This window comes from Chanodichthys erythropterus, chromosome 10 (genome assembly GCF_024489055.1).
Source record: "Chanodichthys erythropterus isolate Z2021 chromosome 10, ASM2448905v1, whole genome shotgun sequence".
Lineage (NCBI taxonomy): Eukaryota > Metazoa > Chordata > Actinopteri > Cypriniformes > Xenocyprididae > Chanodichthys > Chanodichthys erythropterus.
This window is the reverse complement of record NC_090230.1, coordinates 33,534,516-33,557,783: the sequence shown is the minus strand read 5'-3', so window position 1 is coordinate 33,557,783 and position 23,268 is coordinate 33,534,516. Positions and strand designations below refer to the sequence as shown.

Sequence of the window (23,268 nt, the reverse complement as noted above, 5' to 3'; positions counted from 1 at the left end):
CGAATGCCGGTGGTAAACACTCGTGTTCCAATACGTTCGTGCACGAGTTTTGGGAGGCGTTCCCACTAAAGGAGGGGGGGTTGTTCTTACGCATGCGCTCATTTCAAAAACTCAGTAACAGTCTTTGGTTTCTCAGTCGACGAAAAGATCCACTTTTAGCACCTTTAACTGTGTTACAACTAAAAGACCAGCATCAGCTGAACGAAGATCACGTGTCAGAATGTAGGGTATTAAAAGCTCAGTAAGATATTGAGGAGCAAGTCCATTTAATGCCTTGTAGGTTAACCTAAGAATTTTAAAATCAATACGAAATTTGACAGTGAGCCAATGCACCAATATACCTCTCAGATTTCAGCAAAAATATCTTAATTTGTGTTCTGAAGATGAACGAAGGTCTTACGGGTGTGGAACGATATGAGGGTAATTAATGACAGAATTTTCCTTTTATGGTGAACTAACCCTTTAATAGTTATGCACCGAAATTAAAACTGAAACCGAAATTAAAGATTTCATTTAGCTGAAAACTGAAACCAAAAATAAATGTATTTAATTAATCAGTTAATTAATCAGCTTTATTTAATAATTAACCCCCATTGTATATAAACATTTACATTGCACATTAGGCAGTTTTTATAATCTTTTTAACTATAAATGTATATTTCTACTCATTTGTTGTTGAAATATAAACATTTAAATGGTGGCTTGTTTTAATGACAGATTTATTCAAACAGTAAATAATGAAGACGACAGATTAAGTAAAAATATAATAAATATGTAATATAGGGCATACATTTATCAAAATGCTCCTCTCTAGAGTTTGTTTTTATTTTCTAGCTGACTAACGATTCTTTTAGTATTTCACAATACAGCAGAAAAGATATTTCGCTACTTCTGTTAATATGCTGAGATTGTCCACATGTGTGAGATTGGCAGTAGAACTTTCCCATTGAATCCTGTACTTGCTTGTCTAACTAAAACATACCAATTTGTCTGTCTTATCTTTTCCTTCATTTGCATATGCAGAATCTGTTTTTATCCTCTTATTAAAAAGCAGACAACATAATAGTGACAGTGTGTTTTCTTATTCAAACAGGGCCGGTGGCTTCATCTCTTTCAGTTGGTGGAAAAGCAATATCAAAAGCAAATCCTTGCACAGCAGGAGCAGTACCAGTGCCAAATACAGGTATGTTTCTCAGAGGAACTGACTGGATATATCGCCCAGCCCTATGTTAGATGAGGGAGACATACAAAATGTGCAGTGGTGGGGGGTCCCCAGGACAGGTTTGAGAACCACTGGGTTACAAGATAGTTTGCGATGTCAAAAACACCAGTGATTTCAGTGTGTTTTTGAGACTGTCTTTGGTTCACTGCCGTTTTAAAGAGAAAATACTCAGCAATGGTGTTGATATGAATTTTTTACATGGTTTGTCTTAAAGGTGCCCTAGAACGCGTTTTCACAAGATGTAATATGTACAGAGTTTGAGGCTATGCTCCGTGGCTAACGGGCTAAAGCTAAAATTACACACTGTTGGAGAGATTTATAAAGAATGAAGTTGTGTTTGTGAATTATACAGACTGCAAGTGTTTAAAAATGAAAATAGCGACGGCTCTTGTCTCCGTGAATACAGTAAGAAACGATGATAACTTTAACCACATTTAACAGTACATTAGCAACATGCTAACGAAACATTTAGAAAGACAATTTACAAATATCACTAAAAATATCATGTTATCATGGATCATGTCAGTTATTATCGCTCCATCTGCCATTTTTCGCTATTGTTCTTGCTTGCTTACCTAGTCTGATGATTCAGCTGTGCACAGATCCAGACGTTAATACTGGCTGCCCTTGTCTAATGCCTTGAACATGGGCTGGCATATGCAAATATTGGGGGCGTACATATTAATGATCCCGACTGTTACGTAACAATGTTATGTTGAGATTCGCCTGTTTTTCTGAGGTTTTAAACAAATGAGATTTACACAAGAAGGAGGAAGCAATGGAGTTTGAGACTCACTGTATGTCATTTCCATGTACTGAACTCTTGTTATTCAGTTATGCCAAGATAAATTTAATTTTCCATTCTATGGCACCTTTAAAGCATATTAAAAACACCACATAGACATATAAACATTTAAAAACTTGTTGTTCTTTAAGAACAATAATAACAATGGTATTAATTTGACAGTGCAACTGTAAAATTACAGTAGTCTTAATTTCTTCATTTTCAGTCGGTAAACCATTAAGCTTTTAGTTTGGCGGAAAACTGCAGGGAAACTTTAAAGCTTTTCTTATGTTGAAAACAGATTTTATGGTTTAATAAACAATTCTTGATTTATAGTTTGCGTAATCTCAGCTTGATGTTATGCTTTTTTTTTACGCAACACAACTATATGCATTGCAACAAGTGGCGCTGATGCAGGCATTTGCATAAAACGTCATCTTCTGTGGTTAGTTTGACAAACACATGCTTTGAGATTCTTTCTGAGCTGTTTAGTTAAAATTTTGCTAAACTAACTCTATAACACATGCAGTTCATATACATACATTTAAAGGGGACCTATTATGCAAAATTCACTTTTATAAGGTGTTTGAACACAGATGTGTATGTAAACAACCAGCCTATAATGGTAAAAATTCACCCACTCCTTTTTTTATAATCACCATAGATCGTAAGCAGTGTCTCCAAATGAGCGGTTCCAGATTTGCCCCTACTCTTACGTAAGCCCCGCCCACGACTGGCATGTAATCTGCCTTATTAACTTAGCTCCTCCCCTCAGTGAGCTGTACACAGTCCGCCATGTTTATCTCCTCGCCACAGCATTTAACAGCAGCATTCAAGTAAGAAATGTATTCTTATTAAAAAAGTTATTTAATCAAGATATTATAATATATAGTATAATATATATAGAGATAATATATAGTTATTTAATCTGCTGAAGTTATTTAATCAAGAGCAGTGAGTGATTTTCTGTTTTTCTTTTGTTGTTTGGTTCATATTAACAGCAGCAGGTGCTGTATATTACGCTGCTGTCACTTTAATTCACAGATCTAATACACACACATGTGATTTCTTTCCCTGCTGTTTACATTCACAGACATAACCGACTGTGTTTGTGAACTTTGTGTGTTTTTAACATAACCTTGTGTGTATTTGACGGTTTAAGCACAATAAGATGTGTAAGAGAAATCAGTTTAATACTCATGGGATGCGCCGCCTGACAGCCAGCTTTTTGTGTGCGTGTTTCAAATGTGTGCGCTCAGAAAATCATATATCAGAACTTTAAACTGTTTAAACGCATGCAAATAACTTTAATAATGACAAAGAACTGCAATGTCATGATACTGTGGCCGCTATAGAGATGATTGCCAAAAACACAAAACATCTGTTTGGTTTTGATTGAGTATCCGAGGCACGAGCTGTAAAGGCTCCGCCCTCTTCTGGATAGGGGGGTGGGAGCAGACGCTCATTTGCATTTAAAGTGACATGCACGAAAACAAAATGTTTTTCTTTCCACTCAAAAATGCGCATTTTCAACATTGTATAATAAATGATCTGTAGGGTGTTTTGAGCTGAAACTTAACTGAGGATACCAGAGACTAATATTACATTTTGTAAAAATGGGCATTATAGGTCTCCTTTGAAGTAAACTATCAATTCAATACTGAGGTTGATTAACACTTCAGTGATGCAAGACAGCATGTTAACTGTGCTTGCAATATCATGTTTACTCCATGCTTGTCATTTGCGTTTGTGTACTTTAATTGTACAGTGTGTTTCTGTTCTTAATCTGAAAGAAGATTTGTCTTAACTCAAATAATAAATGTTTGTTCTGTCTTGACGTTCTTGCATATTTTCTTCCAGCTCATACAGGATGAAATTAAGGCGTTAGTGCAGTTACAGAACCGCCAAATCAGCACACAGACGCACTCTCTGGAGCCTGGTAAGATCCACAAGCCTCTAGAGGACCCGGCGGCTGAGAACACCTTCATGTCGTCGGCTGCAAGACCTCTGTCACATCCCCAGCTCACCGTTCACCCTCAGGAGAGCTCGGAGGAGGGGATGGTTACTGTGCTGAGCAGTGGATATGGGACTCTTTCCACCTGGGAGCATGGCTTAGAAACAGGGCGGCCCAGTTCCACAGAGGGGAGGGATGAGGCACTGTGGTCCCCAAACCAGCAGGATGGCAGTCTTACACCGTCCCCTATACCTGACACAAGCCCAGTGGGCCAGAACCCGCTGAGCAGAGCAATCACAGCCAGCGACAAACTCCAGACGCCTGCGACGATCGCACCCGTTACACCAACCGATAGACAGAGAGTAATAAGGTAAAGTTGCAGTTGGTTAAGTATGATTGGAGTCATCAAAAGTGAAATGACACAAATGAGGAATTATATTTGTCTAAAACTAATTAAAAAGATTTTACCATGAGCCTTTAGAAAACATAAACGTATTTAAGATCAATGTGAAATTCACTTAGTACAAGTTTTCAAAATATTACAACATTTTCCATGTTTTATAGCGGTTGTAACGAATGGACTGATGTTTCAGGACGTGTGTATGAGCAAGTTATAATGTGAATTTTTCAAATAGTTAAGAGAGAGTTAGTTACTTTGCTTCACAACCTTGTGGTCCTTTGCAGGTGATGTCACATCCTGTCACATGATATTGACTTGATCCAAAATGGTCCCTTTATATCGGTTACTCCGAATGACATCAATGAAATTAATTTTTCCAGACATTCTTTCTCATAACAAAGCCAAGACTTCTACACATAATTTTAATACCATTTTGCACTATGTTAATATATGATGTTATAAAATCATGCTAGAATAAAAATATATACATTTATTACTTTTTAAGATATTTTAATCACAAATGAAATGGCTGTATTGGCCTTTGGACGGTTAAACCGAATGAGCTTTTGACACTTCAAAATCTTTAAAATACCTTTATATGTAGCAAAATATAATTAAAGCCTTTTAGATTTAATAAAAGAGATCTAGTTGTACTACCTTACATACTTTGGATGTCATATCTTTGTTTTTTTATTATTATTAAGGCCTTTGGACAAAAAATAAATGACCTTCACGTCATTGATTGTTTAAACTTTTGACTGTAATGTTCCTATCTATTTTCTAAATGCATATTATAGATCTTAAGAGTTATGCACCGAAATGAAAGATTTCATGATCATAATCAGTTCATTAATCAGCTTTATTTAATAATCAACAATTTACACTGCACATAAGGTAGTTTTTACATCATCTTTTTAATTATAAAATTATGTTTTTACTTCAGTTTCTTTTGGTGTATAAACATTTATATTGTGGCTGTTGTAATAACTTTTCATGACTAATTTATTCAAACATACAGTGTATAATGAAGACAACAGGTTAAGTAAAATATAACAAGTATGTAATATATTGCATATATTTGTCAGAATGCTTCTCTCGGAGTTATATTTTAAATAAATGTTTACATAAATCCAGTCAAATGTGTTTAAACATTTGACAATAATGTTTTAATACACAATAAATAGTCTTTATTGTTGTAGTCAGTGTTATCATTAATTAAAACTAAACTATTAAAATCAATTTTATTAACTGAAAAAAAATTAAATATAAATATAAAACTGATGAAGTATTGATTATTTTTTTATTTTGTTTAGAAATGTTAACTTGGCAATACAAGTGCTACAATTACTATCTGAAATTAAACTAAAACTGAAATAAATGAGAACTATTTAGAAATAAAACATTAAAACAACAAAACATTAAAAAAACAAAAATATGACAAAAAAAGCATATAAAAAATGACAAAATTAAGCTAAAATTAAAAATGAAAATTGTAAATATAAACAATAAAGCTAATAAAAACTGTAATTATGTATAATTACAGTAAAATTAAGTAAAATAACACTGGTTTTACTGAACTCAGTTTAATTTTTTTATAACATTGTGTTGTTTATATGTTTTGTAGTCAACCTCTGACCTCCTGGGCCCAACGGCAAAAACACAGACCGAGAAAGAACCGAACGGCACAAAACCGGACGTCACATGTGGAGGAGCGAGACAAGAGCACAGCAGGAGCAGGATCTCCTAAGGAGCACACAGATCATTTACCTGACGTAAGCACATATTAATATTGAATGAATGTTTGTTTTTCTTTTAATACCCATGAGATATCTGTGGAAGCTTATTTTTTTTACTCATTTAAGCAGTAAACTCTTCTTTGAATGTCCTTCCATCTTTACTTCTGTGTATAATTTTTTCTATACTATTTTGATGACTGATTTCACTTTCTAAATTTAAAGGCAGAAAAGTTCAGATTTTTAAATGGCCAAAAGTTCTGTTATGCATCTTTTGCAAATGTTGACATCTAAATTGTGCATCTTTTGCTGTTTCAGAGATAAGATAAAGCATCACTGTTCTTCTTAATGTTCATAGAGGCCTCTGTGTGCATTTAGAAATTTCTTTCTGAATATAATAAACATCTTTTTTTCTGGCTTTTCCCCCAGCGTGGATGCAGTGCAGCCTCCATGAACCCATTGCCTCTAAGGAGAAGTGACAGTCTGGTGTCTGAAGCCTCAGGTAACACGTTTCACTAAGAATCAAGCTCCACTGTCTGTCTAACAGCACACTGTAGGAATGTTATTGTGATCGGGTGATTTTGTGGGATTGTAATGTTATATTTGAAGAGGTTTTCAATTAGTGGTTGAGACTGAAGTCATTTCTGATGATTGTGAAATTGCTGTTAACATTTTCTGTTTAATTTGACAGGCCTCTCTTACTGGAAGCTGGAAGAGAGTGAGTTATACCGCCCTCTACCTGACAACTTTGAAAGTGCTTCCTTCGTCCTAATGCAGGTAAATTGTTATTAAATAAATTTAGAGTCAGTAAACTCATTCATTTCAAGTAAAACTCATTATTTTTTATTATATATCATCTTTTTTATTATGAGACAAAACATATAATCCAATGCAAAACAATGATGATTGTGAGATGAACAAATAAACATTCCTCAAAAGCCTGATGGATCATATTTGATACTCACATTTTAACAGGATTTTTATTTTTTTTTAAATTATGTATGGATAATCAAGTTGCTTCAATCCAGTAAGTGTTCATCTTGAAATATTACTAACAATATAAAAGTTATTCATATGTTTACTTTATAGAAATCGAAACTTTTCACACAATCTGAATGTGGATGTTTTTACAATTATACTAAAAGTCCTTTAGTTGCTATAAAAGTATTAACTATCAATCAGACGACAGAAGGCATGTAGAAGATTATTTACAGCACATTTTTAAGCAAAGTTTTGATAATGTTGATAATTTAGAGGCCTTAAAAGGGACCTATAATGCTCCTTTTCACAAGATGTAATGTAAGACTCTGGTGTCCTTCTGGTGTCTGTGAAGTTTAAGCTCAAAATACCCCACAGATCATTTATTATAGCTTGATATATCTTGATGGAGAGACTCAGGAAGAAGTTACAACTTTTAGATTGAAACTGGATGTTTCTGAATGGTTAGTGGATAAATTTATGTAGTTGCTGTGGAGTTGATTCAACTCATCCACTAGCATGTGCTGTCATGTTCATCTTTTGTGTTGAATTGACCCTCGTTTGTGAAGCAGTCCGGCATAAAATGATGGTATGGCAACGACACTCTACTACAACAACTCTTCCTCCTTTCTAAACCTGCCTAAAATGGCCTCATCCCCTTTGTTGCATGTTCTTGAGGGCGGGGTTTATGTAAATTAGTCCTTACCAGCCAGTTGTTGTAGTCCTTAAACAGTGAATTCTGTAACAGAAAATATCTCCCTTTGCATTGAACTTTGAGAATCATAACTTTGCAGATGTTGTTTATGCTCAAACAGCAACGTTACACACTAACTAAAGTTAAAAAAGTGAACCTTTAAAATTTGCATATCAAATATGATACAGTAGGCTTAGACAGGATAAGTCTGTACTGCTTTGCTCCATGTCTCTTTGAATGCAGTTGTTATTCTGTTGCACACAGAATCCAGATGAGAACCGTCTGTCTCTGCGGGAGATCTACCAGAGCAAGAGAGCAGATCCCAAAGGCCACGAGTGGGACTCCTTAATCAACTCGTCCACCTCGTCTCCTCAGGTGAGAGCAGAGCCAATTAAGACAAGAATTAATTAAGGAGCAAAATGTCTAGTGTCATCCCTCACCTGTTGCACCCTCACCCAGGTGTTGACTCTGGACTCTACGGTGCATGTGAAGCACTCTGATCGCACGTCAGGCTTCACGTCACCATCCCACTTCAGCAGTCCTTCTGCGCATGTCCGGGCCTGTCCTAGCAGCAGCGACGCACCCGTCAGTCCCGACTCCATGGCCCTGCGCAGCCACAGTGACACTGACTGCATCTCCAACGCCAGCAGTCTGTCTGCACAGCAGGCGCCAGACCGGACGTCTCACTCCCCGTCTGCACTCAGAGCAAACCAGGCCAACAGTGAAGATGAGGGCAGCCACACTGCCACGGTCACCGTACAGCCTAGAGGACCGTCTGCTCAAGAGATGTACAAGCTGAACAGAAGCAGCCCAGGGACAGGCAATGGGAAGCTGGAGCGGAAGACCTCGCTGGAGGACCCAGTCGTCCTCTCGCTGTAAGAGTCCTTTAAAATCCCCCTAAAGTCAACATGACATTTACAACTTATTAATTAGGGCTGCCCTTGACTACAGATTTTTCTATTCGACTAGTAGTTGTTCAATTAAAGGTGCCCTAGAACTTTTTTTAAAAAGATGTAATATAAGTCTAAGGTGTCCCCTGAATGTGTCTGTGAAGTTTCAGCTCAAAATACCCCATAGATTTTTTTTTTTTTATTCATTGGGGCATAATAAGAAATGAGCTGATTCAGGTTGTGAATACAGTAAGAAACGATGGTAACTTTAAAGGTGCCCTTGAATGAAAAATTGAATTTATCTTGGCATAGTTAAATAACAAGAGTTCGGTACATGGAAATGACATACGGTGAGTCTCAAACTCCATTGTTTCCTCCTTCTTATATAAATCTCATTTGTTTAAAAGACCTCCGAAGAACAGGCGAATCTCAACATAACACCGTCTGTTACGTAACAGTCGGGATCATTAATATGCATGACACCAATATTTGCATATGCCAGCTCATGTTCAAGGCATTACACAAGGGCAGCCAGTATTAAAGTCTGGATCTGTGCACAGCAGAATGATCAGACTAGGTAAGCAAGTTAGCATGTTGCTAATGTACTGTTAAATGTGGTTAAAGGTGCCATTGAACGTTTGTAATATAGATGTAATATAAGTCTAAGATGTAATGCTACACTGTTGGAGAGATTTATAAAAAATGAAGTTGTATTTATGAATTATACAGACTGCAAGTGTTTAAAAATAAAAATAGCGACGGCTCTTGTCTCCGTGAATACAGTAAGAAACGATGGTAACTTTAACCACATTTAACAGTATATTAGCAACATGCTAATGAAACATTTAGAAAGATAATTTACAAATATCACTAAAAATATCATGATATCATGGATCATGTCAGTTATTATTGTACCATCTGCCATTTTTCACTATTGTTCTTGCTTGCTTACCTAGTCTGATGATTCAGCTGTGCACATCCAGACGTTCTGCCCTTGTCTAATGCCTTTCATAATGTTGGGAACATGAGCTGGAATATGCAAATATTGGGGCGTACACCCCGACTGTTATGTAACAGTCAGTGTTATGTTGAGATTCGCCTATTCTTCGGAGGTCTTTTAAACAAATGAGATTTATATAAGAAGGAGGAAACAATGGAGTTTGAGACTCACTGTATGCCTTTTCCATGTACTGAACTCTTGTTATTTAACTATGCCAAGATAAATTCAATTTTTGAATCTAGGGCACCTTTAAGCGATTAGTTGACTAATTGCATGTGTATATTAAAGCATTAGTTCACTTCAGAATGAACATTTCCTGATAATTTATTCACCCCCATATCATCCAAGATGTTTGTCTTTCTTTCTTCAGTTGAAAAGAAATTAAGGTTTTTGAGGAAAACATTCAAGGATTATTTTCAATATAGTGGACTTCAATGGGTTGAAGCAGTTTCAAGTGCAGCTTCTAAGGGCTCTACATGTTCCCAGACAAGGAATAAGGGACTTGTCTAGCAAAACGATTTGTCATTTTCTTAAAAAAAAAAAAAAAAGATATACTTTTTAACCACAAATTCTCATCTTGCACTGCTCTGTGATGCGCCACACATTATGTAATCACATTGGAAAGGTTACGCATGACGTAGGTGGAATTACTACGGTAGGGGGAAAACTCCATCTCATTTTCTTCTCTAAGTTCAAGATCGTTCAAGGCCATTTGACTTGGTCTTTGCACGCTTGCTCTGTAGACACTGGATCGGTACTTCCGCCTACGTCATGCGTGACCTTTCCAACATGATTACGTAATGCGTGGCACATTGCAGAGCAGTGCAAGACGAGCATTTGTGGTTGTCATTATTACTTTCCCTTACCATATGGCCTTGGTTGCATCAGCAGAACGATGTGAATGTTTGGAAGTGGAGAAAGTTATTTTTCACTATTCATGCTCCTTATAATCGCATTTAGAAGGCATTTGTCAGTTGCTTAAATTCAGGGCGACTTACAAAAGTGTTTTATCTTCATGTATGGAACAGATTAGAGCACAGATTATTTGGGTCAAGTTTTGATTTCATGATGCCTTTAAGCTTCCTTAGACAAATATGTACACCCCCATTTAAAAGTTTGGGGTCAGTGAGATTTTTTTTTTTTTTTTAAGAGAAATTAATACATGTAGTATGAACAGGTTTAATTTAGGTTTTTACTCGCATATAAACTTTGATCAGCGAACATAAACAGAAACTAAACCCAACCTGAATGACGTGCAAGAAGCTCAAATGTGCAGCATAACACACGAGAACGAAGCTCATTGGTTCTCGCACGCGTCAAGCAAACATGCTTGAGTTTCCGTTTGCCACAACTGATGATAATTGTCACATACGTCACATGCATGTGAATATAAGCCTAAATTCAATAAAAAGCGATCTGGTGTCTTCAGAAAATTTGGACTAAACCTCGCAATTCATATGGATTAGTTTTACAATCTCTTTAATGAACTTTTTGAAGTGACAAAGTTGCAATTGCATAGACTGTCTATGGAGGGACAGAAATCTCTCAGATTTCATCAAAAATAACTTAATTTGTTTTCTGAAGATGAACGGAAGTTTTACGGGTTTGGATCGACATGAGGGTGAGAAATTATGACTTAATTTTTGTTGTGAACTAACCCTTTAAGATGTTTAAGGATCACCTTTTGAGTGCTTTATTGAACCTATCCAATGCTATTTGTTGTATCCACCATCTGATATGTCACTATAACTCCTTGGTTGGTCTAATTTTGCTAGGTTGAGACAGAACCTGAGAGAGAAACATGCCCGCCACATAGCCGATCTCAGAGCGTACTATGAAGCAGAGATTAGTGCCTTGAAGGAAAAGCTGGATCTGGTGAATTTGCCTCTTGACATGGAGAAAAGCAACCAGATCCTGCTTGAGAGGTGAGAAACAAGACGCTGCTGTTTTGTAGGATTGCATACGATGTTCCAGATTGGTGTCCACCAATATTAGCATTTTTTTGTTATCAATATCTGTCTGTTATTCTCAGCTGCTAATATTGATATACATGACTAATTCCATATTGGTTAGTACTAGTCAAACATAAATATCATTAGCCATTATTTCTATATTAAGTGTCATTGTTTCAGACTGCATAATGAACTTTATTAAGCAAATAATGAATAAATAGTAGGTCTAATATGGTATATTGATACATTTGGCTCTTTCTTCAGCCTGTTTTGTATCTGCGCTCACATCAGCACAGTGAGTCTGGTGACATCTGGTGTCTGGTGTTTAACGCACGATAAACACTGTCATCGGCGGAGTCCGATGAACTCTGACTGATTGTGTCTTTGATCATCGTTTGGCAGATGTCAGCACCTGGAACGAGCGTTGACAGAGGCGAGCACACGCATCCGAGAGCTGGAGATCAAAAACCACCTCTTGGAGAGACAGCTGGTATGAGTCACCGCCTCCATCTAAAACAGGAAATACATCAGTGGCTTGTGTTTGAGAGACTCGAATGTTGACATTGCAACTGTGCTTGTAGTCAGCAAAACGATATTAATTGTATACTGTAATTTTTAAAGGGGTCCTATCATGGAATGACATATGTTGGCATTTCAACAACTCAAAGCTTTGTCCCAAATATATGCAGAACATTTATTATGTTGGCTTGAGGAAGTCAACATTCGGATCCACTATTTAAACTTATAACTGTTGCTTGAAAATGCTGCAACCACCCAGAACACCCTAGGAACCACCTAGAACATCCTAGCAATGTCTGGCTCAATCTCAGTATTTAGCACCTTGATGCCTTGAAGAACAACAATGTGAATAAAATCAGCACAGGCTGGTATGGAAGGCCACATTTTTAATGACATAAATAAGGCTTTTTATCTCAATTTTAGACATTTTGTCATAATTATGTCTTAGTATTTCTTAAGTTTGACTTTTTATTTCATAATTATGACTTATCTAATTTCACATAATTGCCTTTTTTATCTCAATTTTGGCCTTTTGAAAAATTTGAATTTGTCATTTAATATCTATTTTTTTTTTTTTACTTTTTAAATCAATTATGGCTTTTAACAAATTGTCAATTCTTTTTTTTTTCTTCTCAACTTTTTGTCAATTGTTTTATTTCATTTATTTTGTATTTAGCATCTAATAATTATGACTTTTTAAACACTATTTTGACTGTCAATTGTCCATTTTTTTTTTCTTTTTTTTTGGTCATAATTATGAATTATCTAATTTTCAACTTTTTGTCATGAGTCATAATTATGATTTACCAAAGCATGATTTTTTTTGTGGCAGAAATGAACTTCCATAGGTTATCTAATCATACCATTTCATTTACATATACATATACAATATGTGCAATAGCAAAAACAGCCTGTTTAATTGTAAGGTTGATAGAGGAGATTTAACATGGTCATAAAAACTAAAATATTACTTTTTTTTTTGTTACACTAGACCTTGACTAACATTGTAAGTCTTCAGGTGAAAATTCTACAACTCTGCATGATATGGCACCTTATAATTATAATTGTCTAAATGTTTTAATCTCAGTGATTGGTACGTCTCTATAAAATGATTTTAAAGGATTGCTGCAGTAGTCAGTGTTACCGGTGTTACACTGTGTTCGGCCGTACACCGATTACATTACTTGGCCACCGCTGCACCGTCCCCACTCTCGTTTTGCTTTACCATTTAGTTCAGTTGGACAACGTACACTACAATTACACACTGAAAGTGTCTGCTCAGCAGTCGAAGCACACTGCAGTAGGAATTATATTTGAAATATCTCATCTTGTAAAATGTGTGTTCAGTACCGCTGCTCCCTATGCATTGTTTACACATGATTGTGAATTTGAATGTGAAAACATTCAGAAGCGATTTCAATACTCCGGCCCACATATAGATAGAGGCTCCCTGATGCCTGCAAGTTATAGGCCTATACACAGAGTATGCATGATCGCGAAATTAAAAAGTGAAAGTGAAACGCGAGTGCACATTATTAAGGCCCCAACCCGTCTTAAAAAATTTCCTCTCCGCATCAATCTCTAATGGTAGTGATCATGAATGACTGGAAAAGTAGTGAAAATGTGTTGAAACACTGTGCTATCCTAAAGTTTGTGTTTGTGGTCCAGGCGGAATGGCCAGAGCGATACGATGCAGCCAGCGCCACAGTCCAGACCCTGCAGCAGCGGTTAGAAGAGACCAAACACAGCAGCCGCGAGAAAGACGTCACCATGACCAAACTGAAGAACCGCCTGCGTCAGCTGGAGGAAGCCATGCAGAACGCCTGTAAGGAGGTGGATGACAAAGAGGCTCGCATGAAGAAAGAACACAAGATGCTACAGGATGTGAGTCCTTTTAAACTGTCCTTTATGCTGTTATGTTTGACCGTAAAGATCAAAGTGATGATGTGCGTTTCTATTTTATTCAGCTCCTCAACGAGTATGATTCATTGAGAAGGGAGCATGAAGGAGCGAAGGTGAAAGCTGTTTTTATCTGACATTGACACAAATCGACAAAATTAGTGCAAAGAAGTTCACAAACTACTCACTTGCTTCTTTCTTAACAGGACAAGCTGGTCTCAACTGAAAATAAGCTCTTTGATGCCAATGAACAAATATGTGAACTAAAAAGGTAGTCAGATTTCATTTAAAAATCTTTATTTGGGATCAAATTTAAAAATGTATTTAACATTACTTTAAATTTTTTAACAATTACATTATTATATTTAACATAAATTAAAGCAAAGTCATATTTATTTTGTAATATATTTGATCATATTAATTATTAATGCAAATGAAAAATGTTCTCAATATGTAATTATTTTGTGTTGTACAGTCTGTTAGCATGATTACTATTATAGTTTATTACTATTATGTAATATATACAGTAGTGGCCAAAACTGATGTCTGGAGGGGATATTTGTTCCTACAGAAATATGAAGAAAATATTTTATATTTTTAAAAATATTGCAAATATGATGGAAGAGCAAAATGCTAAATTTGGTTAAAGTATTTAAGACAATCTGGCCAAAAATAATGTTGGCACAATTTGTCACGTTTCATTGCGTTATCACAAATAAAACAATTGACTCCAAGCACAACTATGCAATATGCTTAAAAAAAATAATATTATTAATAATAATAATTGAATAAAGGGAGAAGATGTCAATTTTCCTAGGCTCTACATCACTTTTGGCCACGAATGTATGTAACATGGGTAGTAATATAATTATATATAATGTATTGTCTTTTTGTATACTACCTAATAGTCTTTAAAAATAATCATTTATGAATTTCTCTGGTTTTGAAGGGCCATCTCTAAGCTAGAAACTCAAGTCCGACAGCTACAGCATGAGAATCTGGCCAAAACACGCCAGTCTCTTCACAGCAACTCACAACCATCTGGAGCGGGGTACGAAACTCACAAAACATTTTCATCAGTGCTGTAAGGGTGCTTTCACACTTGCTTGGTCCGAACCAGAGTCTGATAGATCCCCTTCCCCCACTGGTCTCTGTTCACATTATATTATTTGAGTCCGAACCACTGCATGCTTGCATCATCAAGCTGCATTCTTGCGTCTTGCATCTATCTGCCGCAACTGTACTGCAAATGTTCCAAAGTCCATTTCTGCTAAAGGCATTCCAGTCAGGAAAGTGAGTGAGACACACACAAACAGGAGTTCACTTAGGGGTTCCCTTTTGTGATTTTGTTCAATTTCATTCATATATAAAGCGAACTGTACTAGAGTTCACATGAACGGTATTCCAGCTTTTGCTTCAACAATATGACAGTCAAACCAGGGTGCGCACTAAAAGTGCTGTGTGAAAGCACTCTAAAACAAGGAAATTGATATACTTTTTTATCACATTTGTACAGTTATTGATGCTTGGATAGGGCTGGGCGATATGGCCAAAAAAAAAAATTATCGATATCGTCTGGTATGACAATTTGCATTGTGATAATTTTTACGATAAATGTCAAATATTTATTTTTATTTTTTTTAGTTTAAAGGCAGATTTTTGCTCCTAAGTGAAAGTAATAGAAACCAGACTGTTAATTGTGGTTTTAAACTAGTCTTTATTGTCAGAACATGACACTTGCAAAACAGGTGAACATTTCACAAATCTTTGAGGTAGAACATTTGGACCCACTTTATATTAAGTGGCCTTAACTACTATGTACTTACATTTAAATTAATCATTTGATACAATGTACTTATTGTGTACATACATGTTTTTACATTGTACTTATATTTTAAAAACACCTGCATGTAATTACATCTGTAATTAATTTCTGAAATTACATTTATAATTACACTGTTGACCCATCCCTTACCCCTTACCCCTACCCTTAAACCTACCCATACCACCAAAGCTTCCCCTAATTTTAGCCGTACCCCACCTCAATAGCTGAAAATGTGTTTTGCAATTCAATATGAAACCAATAAGTACATTGTACTTATTTTTTGATGTAAGTACATAGTAGTTAAGGCCACTTAATATAAAGTGGGACCGAACATTCAAAACATTTTTGAATTCTTTACACTTTTCCAGTCATTTTTTTTCTTAACAAAATAAATACCTAAATAGTGAAATTAATTTCTTAGTTTCTGCATGTTCTAACGTGTGATATTGTTTCAAGTCATGAAACTGGTTTGTGTTTCCTGACTTTGATGACACGTATTTTCAGCACAGTTTGCAGCGCAGGCTGCAATATTAATATTACATGTTTTCTCTCTTATAAATGCACATTTGACAGTAGCTTGAGTTGACAGTTGTAGTAGCTTGAGTTAGGATGCAGATATAAATGTATGTTCATTAACGAAAACAGTACCATCTGTAAAAATGATAGTTTTTATTTTTATATGGTGAAATTTAAATATTCTTTTTGAGTTGAGTAAAATTAACCATTGGTCATACATAGTAGCATATATTTAGATCATGATAGCCACAGTTAAAACCACACATATAGCACCTCAATACCATGGTAAAATGTAACTATGTGGGTTTTTATGGTTTTTGTACAGTAGCCTAAATACATTAAGTATAAATGCACAAATGCTATGGCTTAATCACAAAAATACTGTAATTATATTCCATTACTCCTTTAAAGGGTCATGAAACCCTAAACCAAAATTTCTGAGATTTTAACAGAGGTATGTGTGTTGAACACCATTGAAGACAATGTTAGCATCTGTTAAATTTAATAGTAGGGGGGAAATGGTTAAATTTTAGTTTTTATACGCTATTTTCTCTTCCGGGTTTAAAATCTTCATCCTGTCCACGTCACAGGCTGTGACGTGGCAGAGCACGATAGTACTTTGATGACTCATCGGTGTTTCATAATTATTAACGAGACTGAGTTTTTTATCCAATGAGAAGACACTCTCTTAATTATTCATGACACCACGTGGATCTTTCCAATGACGAGGACGGTTAACGGCACTAAACAGCGAGAGAGACTGACTGAATGACGGTGCGTGTCCGTTGGCGCGGAGCGAGCGGGTAAGCGTGAGTGTTTTCGGTTCATTTCTATGGAAGTTGAGCCGCGCGTAAGTTAAATGTGACGCTCAACTTCCATAGGAATGAATCTAAAAATGCTCTGGTCGCTTGCTCTGCTCCAGTCGACACGCAGCCTGACTGACTGAGCGTGTTGCAGGTTCGGTGCGTAGATCTATGCTATGTAACGTTACGCAAGGTTTTTTTTTTTAAGCGTTATTTATTTATTTATTTATTTATTTTTTCAAATATATGCATGTATAGTGTGTATATAAACAACTATATATTTTATAATGACTGTAATTACACATGTACATTAATATGTTTTAAATAGAATTACGATTACTGGATATATGTAGCAGGGCATTCAGTAACTCTTGAAAAGACAAAAATAAAGTGTCAGTGTATTTCATTAGATTTTAACTTTTCCAGTTTTTTTTTTTTTAAAATGTAGTATTTCCTCACGTTTTACCACTGATTTTTAGTGACAGTCGATATGCATGGGCTACTGGCGATGAGAGTTTCCCCCCTCTTCTCACAGCCACCACGCCCATTTAAGTTGCATTTTTCAAAAAGATTGTGATCTAGACTTGAGCTGAAAGAGGGGGGTTTCATGACCCTTTAATACATGTAATATGTGCTTACATTTAATAATAAAATTCCATATGAATATTCCTCATTTCTGCCACTGTGCACAGTGTTTATCCAGTTTGCCTGCACTGCTTTATCTGGCTTTAAGCTAGTTTATATCACTGAGACGTTTGGTTGCCGATCAGCGAGTAAACGCATCCGCTCTCGCACTGCCATTTGAACTTTGAGCCAAGCGGATAAATGGTCTGTGTAGCGCACCATTCAAATGAGTTTCGTTCCACTTTTGGCGCATAAACATTATCAGACATTTAACAAACTCTTGATGTCGTTTTATCAGGGAAAATTATACCGTTATCATTTTATCACCCAGCCCTATGCTTTGACAGATGCTAACATACAGCTTTCCTGTCTTTTTCTTCTTTTGGAACAATACAAAACTTTGAATCCATGAAATGCTTTCACTTTAAACTGAAACTCACAAATTGAATCTTTCCAGTTTGTTCCACCACCCTGATCTTCTGCTTTCACCGAGTAAAAGGCATCGAGATGTTGATGTCGGCATGAGGAACGGCGCTGGTCTCAGGGGTGAACAGACGTCTTCTGACCGAACAGCTAGAGGGTATTTTGTTATTTATAGCCCTATACAGTATTCATTTCTTTACCATGCTGTGCTGTGGCACGTTCACTTTGAGAAGGTGCTTTCTGACTTGCGCTATCCTCATCAGGCGGCTGTCTCCACCAGAGAGAGAACAGACTCATGGTCACTGTGAAGAACCAAGGAAGAGGGATGTTCCACTGACGCCCATGATGAAGGCCCTGATCCAGATGGAGGACACTAAAGCCACTGAGGGACGTGTTCTGTCCAAGAACGGCTGCAGTTCTTCCAGTATGTCTCCAAATGCTCCTTATTAAAATTGCATTTGAGGTTGGGAATGGTTTTCCAGGGTGTCCAAGTGCCTTCTGCAGAGTTTTCTGTTTCTGGTAGTTATGGGGAATGAACTATAAATTATGTAGCTTATTGTGCTTGACCTTTTTGAAACTACACTACACTACAAAAAAATTAACAGTAACTAACTATACTGAATCTTTTTGAGATAAATTATATAAATAAGTAGCTGTATTGTTGCTGCACGAAAGCAATGTGGGTTTCAATTAGGGTGACAGCATCAGATTTGAACATCAGATTGAAGTAATAAAACAAAATTATATTTATTTATCATAAAATTGAAAACTGTTCAAAAAATGTGTATTTAACAAAATAAATATTTGTCTATTTTTTTATATATATTTATTGACTAATATTTACTCTTCCATTCAAATGTTTGCGGTCAGTGGGATTTCTTTTATGGAAATTTAAACTTTTGTTCAGCAAGGACACATTAAATTGATCAAAAGTGACAGTAAAGACATTTATAATGTTACAAAAGATTTCTATTTCAAATAAATGCTGTTCTTTTGAAGCTTCTATTCATCATCAATAATCAGAGAAAAAAAATCACGGTTTCCACAAAAATATGAAGCAGCACAACGGTTTCCTTCATGGATAATCAGAAATGTTTCTTGAGCAGCAAATCAGCATATTGATTTCTGTAGGATCATGTGACACTGAAGACTGGAGTAATGATGCTGAAAATTCAGCTTTGATCACAGGAATAAATTACATTTTACAATATATTCAAATAGAAAACAGTTTTTTGAAATTGAAATAATATTTCACCGTATTTTACTGTATTTTTGATCAGGGACTTCTATCAAACTGCTAAGCTACCTCAGCTAATCCTAACAGTTATTTAGGTACTTTTTATTATTCCCAACACTTGTTTCCAGTCATTGTAATTTTTATTTTGTGATGTGTTTTAGGGTTGACTAGGAGGAGGCCTACGGTGGCTTTTGTGGAGAGTTCTGTGAGGGACGCGGTGGAGGAGCGGAGCGGAGCTGTGCTGAGGGCCCAGAGGAGTCTCTCTCCAGAGGGCCACAGGTCATCATCTCTGCCCCCCAGAGCACAGAGACCCATTCCTATCACCACACCTAGTGAGTGACCCCAATCTTTAGTATTTGAGTGTTGGATGTATGATAAGGCCACTGATAAAACTCCAACTTCACTGATTGTTTTTTTTTATGTTAGCAAAGAGGGACACGTTACTCACGCCTCTCTCAGCCAAGTCCAGTCCTAAGCGCTGCCCGACTGAGAACTTCTCCACAGCGTTGGGTCACCCTCTTCCATCCCAAGAACACCTGCAGAGCAGGTAACATTTCTGTCCTGCTGTCTGATCCACTTGCCAACCGCAATGATCATTTATCAATATATGTGTCTCATAAATGGATTTTTATTTTTAGGTTTGATGTTTTTGATCGAAATGGCATCAGCTCCTCTGTACCATCCCATCAAAGTCCAAGAAAGAGGTTGCAGTTTAAGCCTTCTGAGAGACTGGAAGGTATTGTTACTTTTTCAGCTTTTTTCAGCATCAAATGCTGACAAATCAAGAAGAAGAAACAGCGATACTGACCACTATTTACAGTGCTTGTTCATATATATATATATAATATGAAGAGTTTCGTTTCGTTTCATTTTTCAAAAATCTTGTTTTTTGGTTGTGCATTCCAATTAATATCAATTCAACTGCAGTTGGTTTGTTTTGATTTAAACCTTCATAACTTAAAAAATACAGCTAAGTAGCACCATAACACAAAATAATAACATGATAACATAATAATAAACATGTTTTGACAAATGTTAAAAACGGAGTTATCTCGTTTTGCAACGAAACTCTTCATACATACATATATATATATATATATATATATATATATATATATATATATATATATATATATATATATATATATATATATAAAATACCATTTTATATACTTTTCTACAATTAATAAAAATTGTTAGATTTTTTTATATATATATATATATATATATATATATATATATATATATATATATATATATATATATATATATATATATATATAAAAAAATCTAACAATTTTTATTAATTGTAGAAAAGTATATAAAATGGTATTTTATATATATATATATATATATGTATGTATAATGTATGTATATGTGTGTATATATATTTAATTTATATATTTATATATAATTATATATATGCTATACATTTTTTTTTTTTTTTATATTAAGAGATTAATTAATACTTAATTAAGGATGCATTAAATTCTTTAAAAAAATTGTAAATAATAATAATAAAGATTTCTATTTCTAACCATTACCATTAAGTGGAACAACAATGATTCTTCTTCCTGTGATGTCTGCAATTTGGAGAAGGCTATTCCATGCTTAGTTACATAATGTGATTTCCTAATTTCCTGACCTGTGATTTGTGATCTAAATGGTTCAGACCATTAAAAGACCTCTTAATATTTTTGGCTTGGCCCATTTTTTTTTTGCTCAGGAGTGAACATATAATAGATTTCAAACCATTATTTTACCTAAAACATTAACACTACTCATGTACTACCCTGTAAGCACTGGTATTTCCTTCAGGAATCATAAACTTTGTGTGAATTTCCTCCTCAGTGAACCCTCAGTCCAGCGTGGGCTCGTCTGAGCCTGCAGAAAGCAGTGAATCTGAGGAGCATGCGGTTGGACCCAGCTGGGAGGAACAGGAAGCTGCTGTCAGCTCGCTGCAGACACAAGACGCTGCCGAAGAGACGTCCCTCTCCTGTCAACCTCGCATTCAGTCGCTGGCTGATGCAGAGCGCCTCTTTGATGAGCTCACACAGGAAAAGCAGCAGGTGATTGTGGGATATTTCCTGTTATTGCACGTTTCTCTAGAATACTTGATTCTGATTGGTCATTTGTGGCATTCTGTGGTCAGATATTTTTTATATAATTAAGTTACACAATTTAAAGGGATAGTTCACCCATTAATTACTCACCCTCATGTCGTTCCACACCCGTAAGACCTTCATTCATCTTCAGAACACAAATTAAGATATTTTTTGATAAAATCCGAGGGTATCTGATTGTCATATATGTAGTGAACTCAGTGCAGGCTTCCTTGTTTACGTCCGAATGCCGACTCATTATTAGCCGGATCCTGTGTCAGCATCACATGCATGCGTCGTGCTGCTCACGTGTTCAGCTTCGGCCAATATGACACAACCGATGATTTATTTTCAGCTCATTTGTGTTTATTCAACACTTTCCTTCAGGTCATATACATGCTGAAGTCATTATTATGAAACTCTGAACTCTCAAAGCTCATGGATTGCATGTCTTAACATCACATGAGCGTTTGGACAGCGTGTGACTCACGAGCCATGCTGGTTTGAGAGCGACTGTAGATCGATGGAAGCGCATGTTTCTGCTGTGTCCTCAGCACTACACATTACATAACCTGCCTTTATAGCGCTGCTTGTTAATCATTTCTATTTTTAGCACAGGCTTCCCTTTTCCTAATCATGCTGAGGAGTGCTAATTCAAAACCCTGTTGTTTAAGCTCAGCTGTTTCCATGCAGCAATTTGCTGAGTGCTGTGACAGTTTCCTTGAATATTTATTTATTTTCCACAGATTGAGGCAGCACTGAGCCGTATACCTGGAGCCGGGGGCCGGGTTACGTTGCAGACCAGGTTAGATGAGGTAAGAACACAAACGTTTTCCATTCAGATGCATAGATGTAGTAGTAGTGCTGTCAAAATTAGTGCGTTAGCGCATGCATTTAACGTGTTAAAAATATTTAACGCAATTAATGCAGCATTTGTTTTTTGCATCATAATTTGGCTAGCGTTACATTATATGATCACGCTCTTATTCATGCAAATGCTTTTAAACCATTCAAGTGCCACAAGACAAACAAGGACGCACTATCTGAATTTTGCACATATGGAAGGCCAAAGGGTCCAAAAACACATGCATTTTAAAATGTTAACAACACGTACAATACGCGGATTTCAAAAATCAGCATGTTGTTAAAGGGATAGTTCACCCAAAAATGAAAATTTGATGTTTATCTGCTTACCCCCAGGGCATCCAAGATGTAGATGACTTTTTTTCTTCAGTCGAACGCAAATTATGATTTTTAACTGCAACCGCTGCCCTCTGTCAGTCAAATAATAGCAGTGATTGGGAACTTCAACTATAACAGTAAATAAAACTTGCTTAGACAAATCAAAATTAAAACCTGCGGCTCGTGACGACACATTGATGTCCTAAGACACGAAACGATCGGTTTGTGCGAGAAACCGAACAGTATTTATATAATTTTTTACCTCTAATACACCACTATGTCCAACTTCGTTCAGCTTCCGGTTAGTGAGGTCTGATCGCGCTCTGACAACGGAAGTGATGTCTCGCGCTCATTGAAGTATATGGGCGAGACATCACTTCCGTCATCACAACGCGTTTTTTGACCTCACTAACAGGAAGCTGAACGGAGTTGGACATAGTGGTGTATTAGAGGTAAAAATTATATAAATGATGTTCAGTTTCTCGCACAAACCGATCGTTTCGTGTCTTAGGACATCAATGTGTCGTCACG

At 36.1% G+C, this 23,268-nt stretch overlaps 1 protein-coding gene across 2 annotated transcripts in view; it reads left to right on the top strand.

The window, feature by feature from the left end:
* The window catches only part of LOC137029393 (M-phase phosphoprotein 9), a 30,381-nt gene that overhangs the window by 4,443 nt on the left and 2,670 nt on the right, over positions 1-23,268 (top strand). For both annotated transcript variants that reach the window (XM_067398986.1, XM_067398987.1), the window contains exons 4-23: positions 1,094-1,183; positions 3,867-4,330; positions 5,985-6,132; positions 6,523-6,595; positions 6,785-6,870; positions 8,030-8,140; positions 8,225-8,640; positions 11,431-11,580; positions 12,010-12,097; positions 13,795-14,010; positions 14,094-14,141; positions 14,232-14,296; positions 14,975-15,076; positions 18,251-18,373; positions 18,480-18,640; positions 19,615-19,785; positions 19,880-20,000; positions 20,092-20,189; positions 21,305-21,522; positions 22,302-22,370. In XM_067398986.1, coding sequence (XP_067255087.1) covers positions 1,094-1,183; positions 3,867-4,330; positions 5,985-6,132; positions 6,523-6,595; positions 6,785-6,870; positions 8,030-8,140; positions 8,225-8,640; positions 11,431-11,580; positions 12,010-12,097; positions 13,795-14,010; positions 14,094-14,141; positions 14,232-14,296; positions 14,975-15,076; positions 18,251-18,373; positions 18,480-18,640; positions 19,615-19,785; positions 19,880-20,000; positions 20,092-20,189; positions 21,305-21,522; positions 22,302-22,370 — 3,018 coding nt within the window. The remainder of the gene's footprint in view (positions 1-1,093; positions 1,184-3,866; positions 4,331-5,984; positions 6,133-6,522; positions 6,596-6,784; positions 6,871-8,029; positions 8,141-8,224; positions 8,641-11,430; positions 11,581-12,009; positions 12,098-13,794; positions 14,011-14,093; positions 14,142-14,231; positions 14,297-14,974; positions 15,077-18,250; positions 18,374-18,479; positions 18,641-19,614; positions 19,786-19,879; positions 20,001-20,091; positions 20,190-21,304; positions 21,523-22,301; positions 22,371-23,268) is intronic.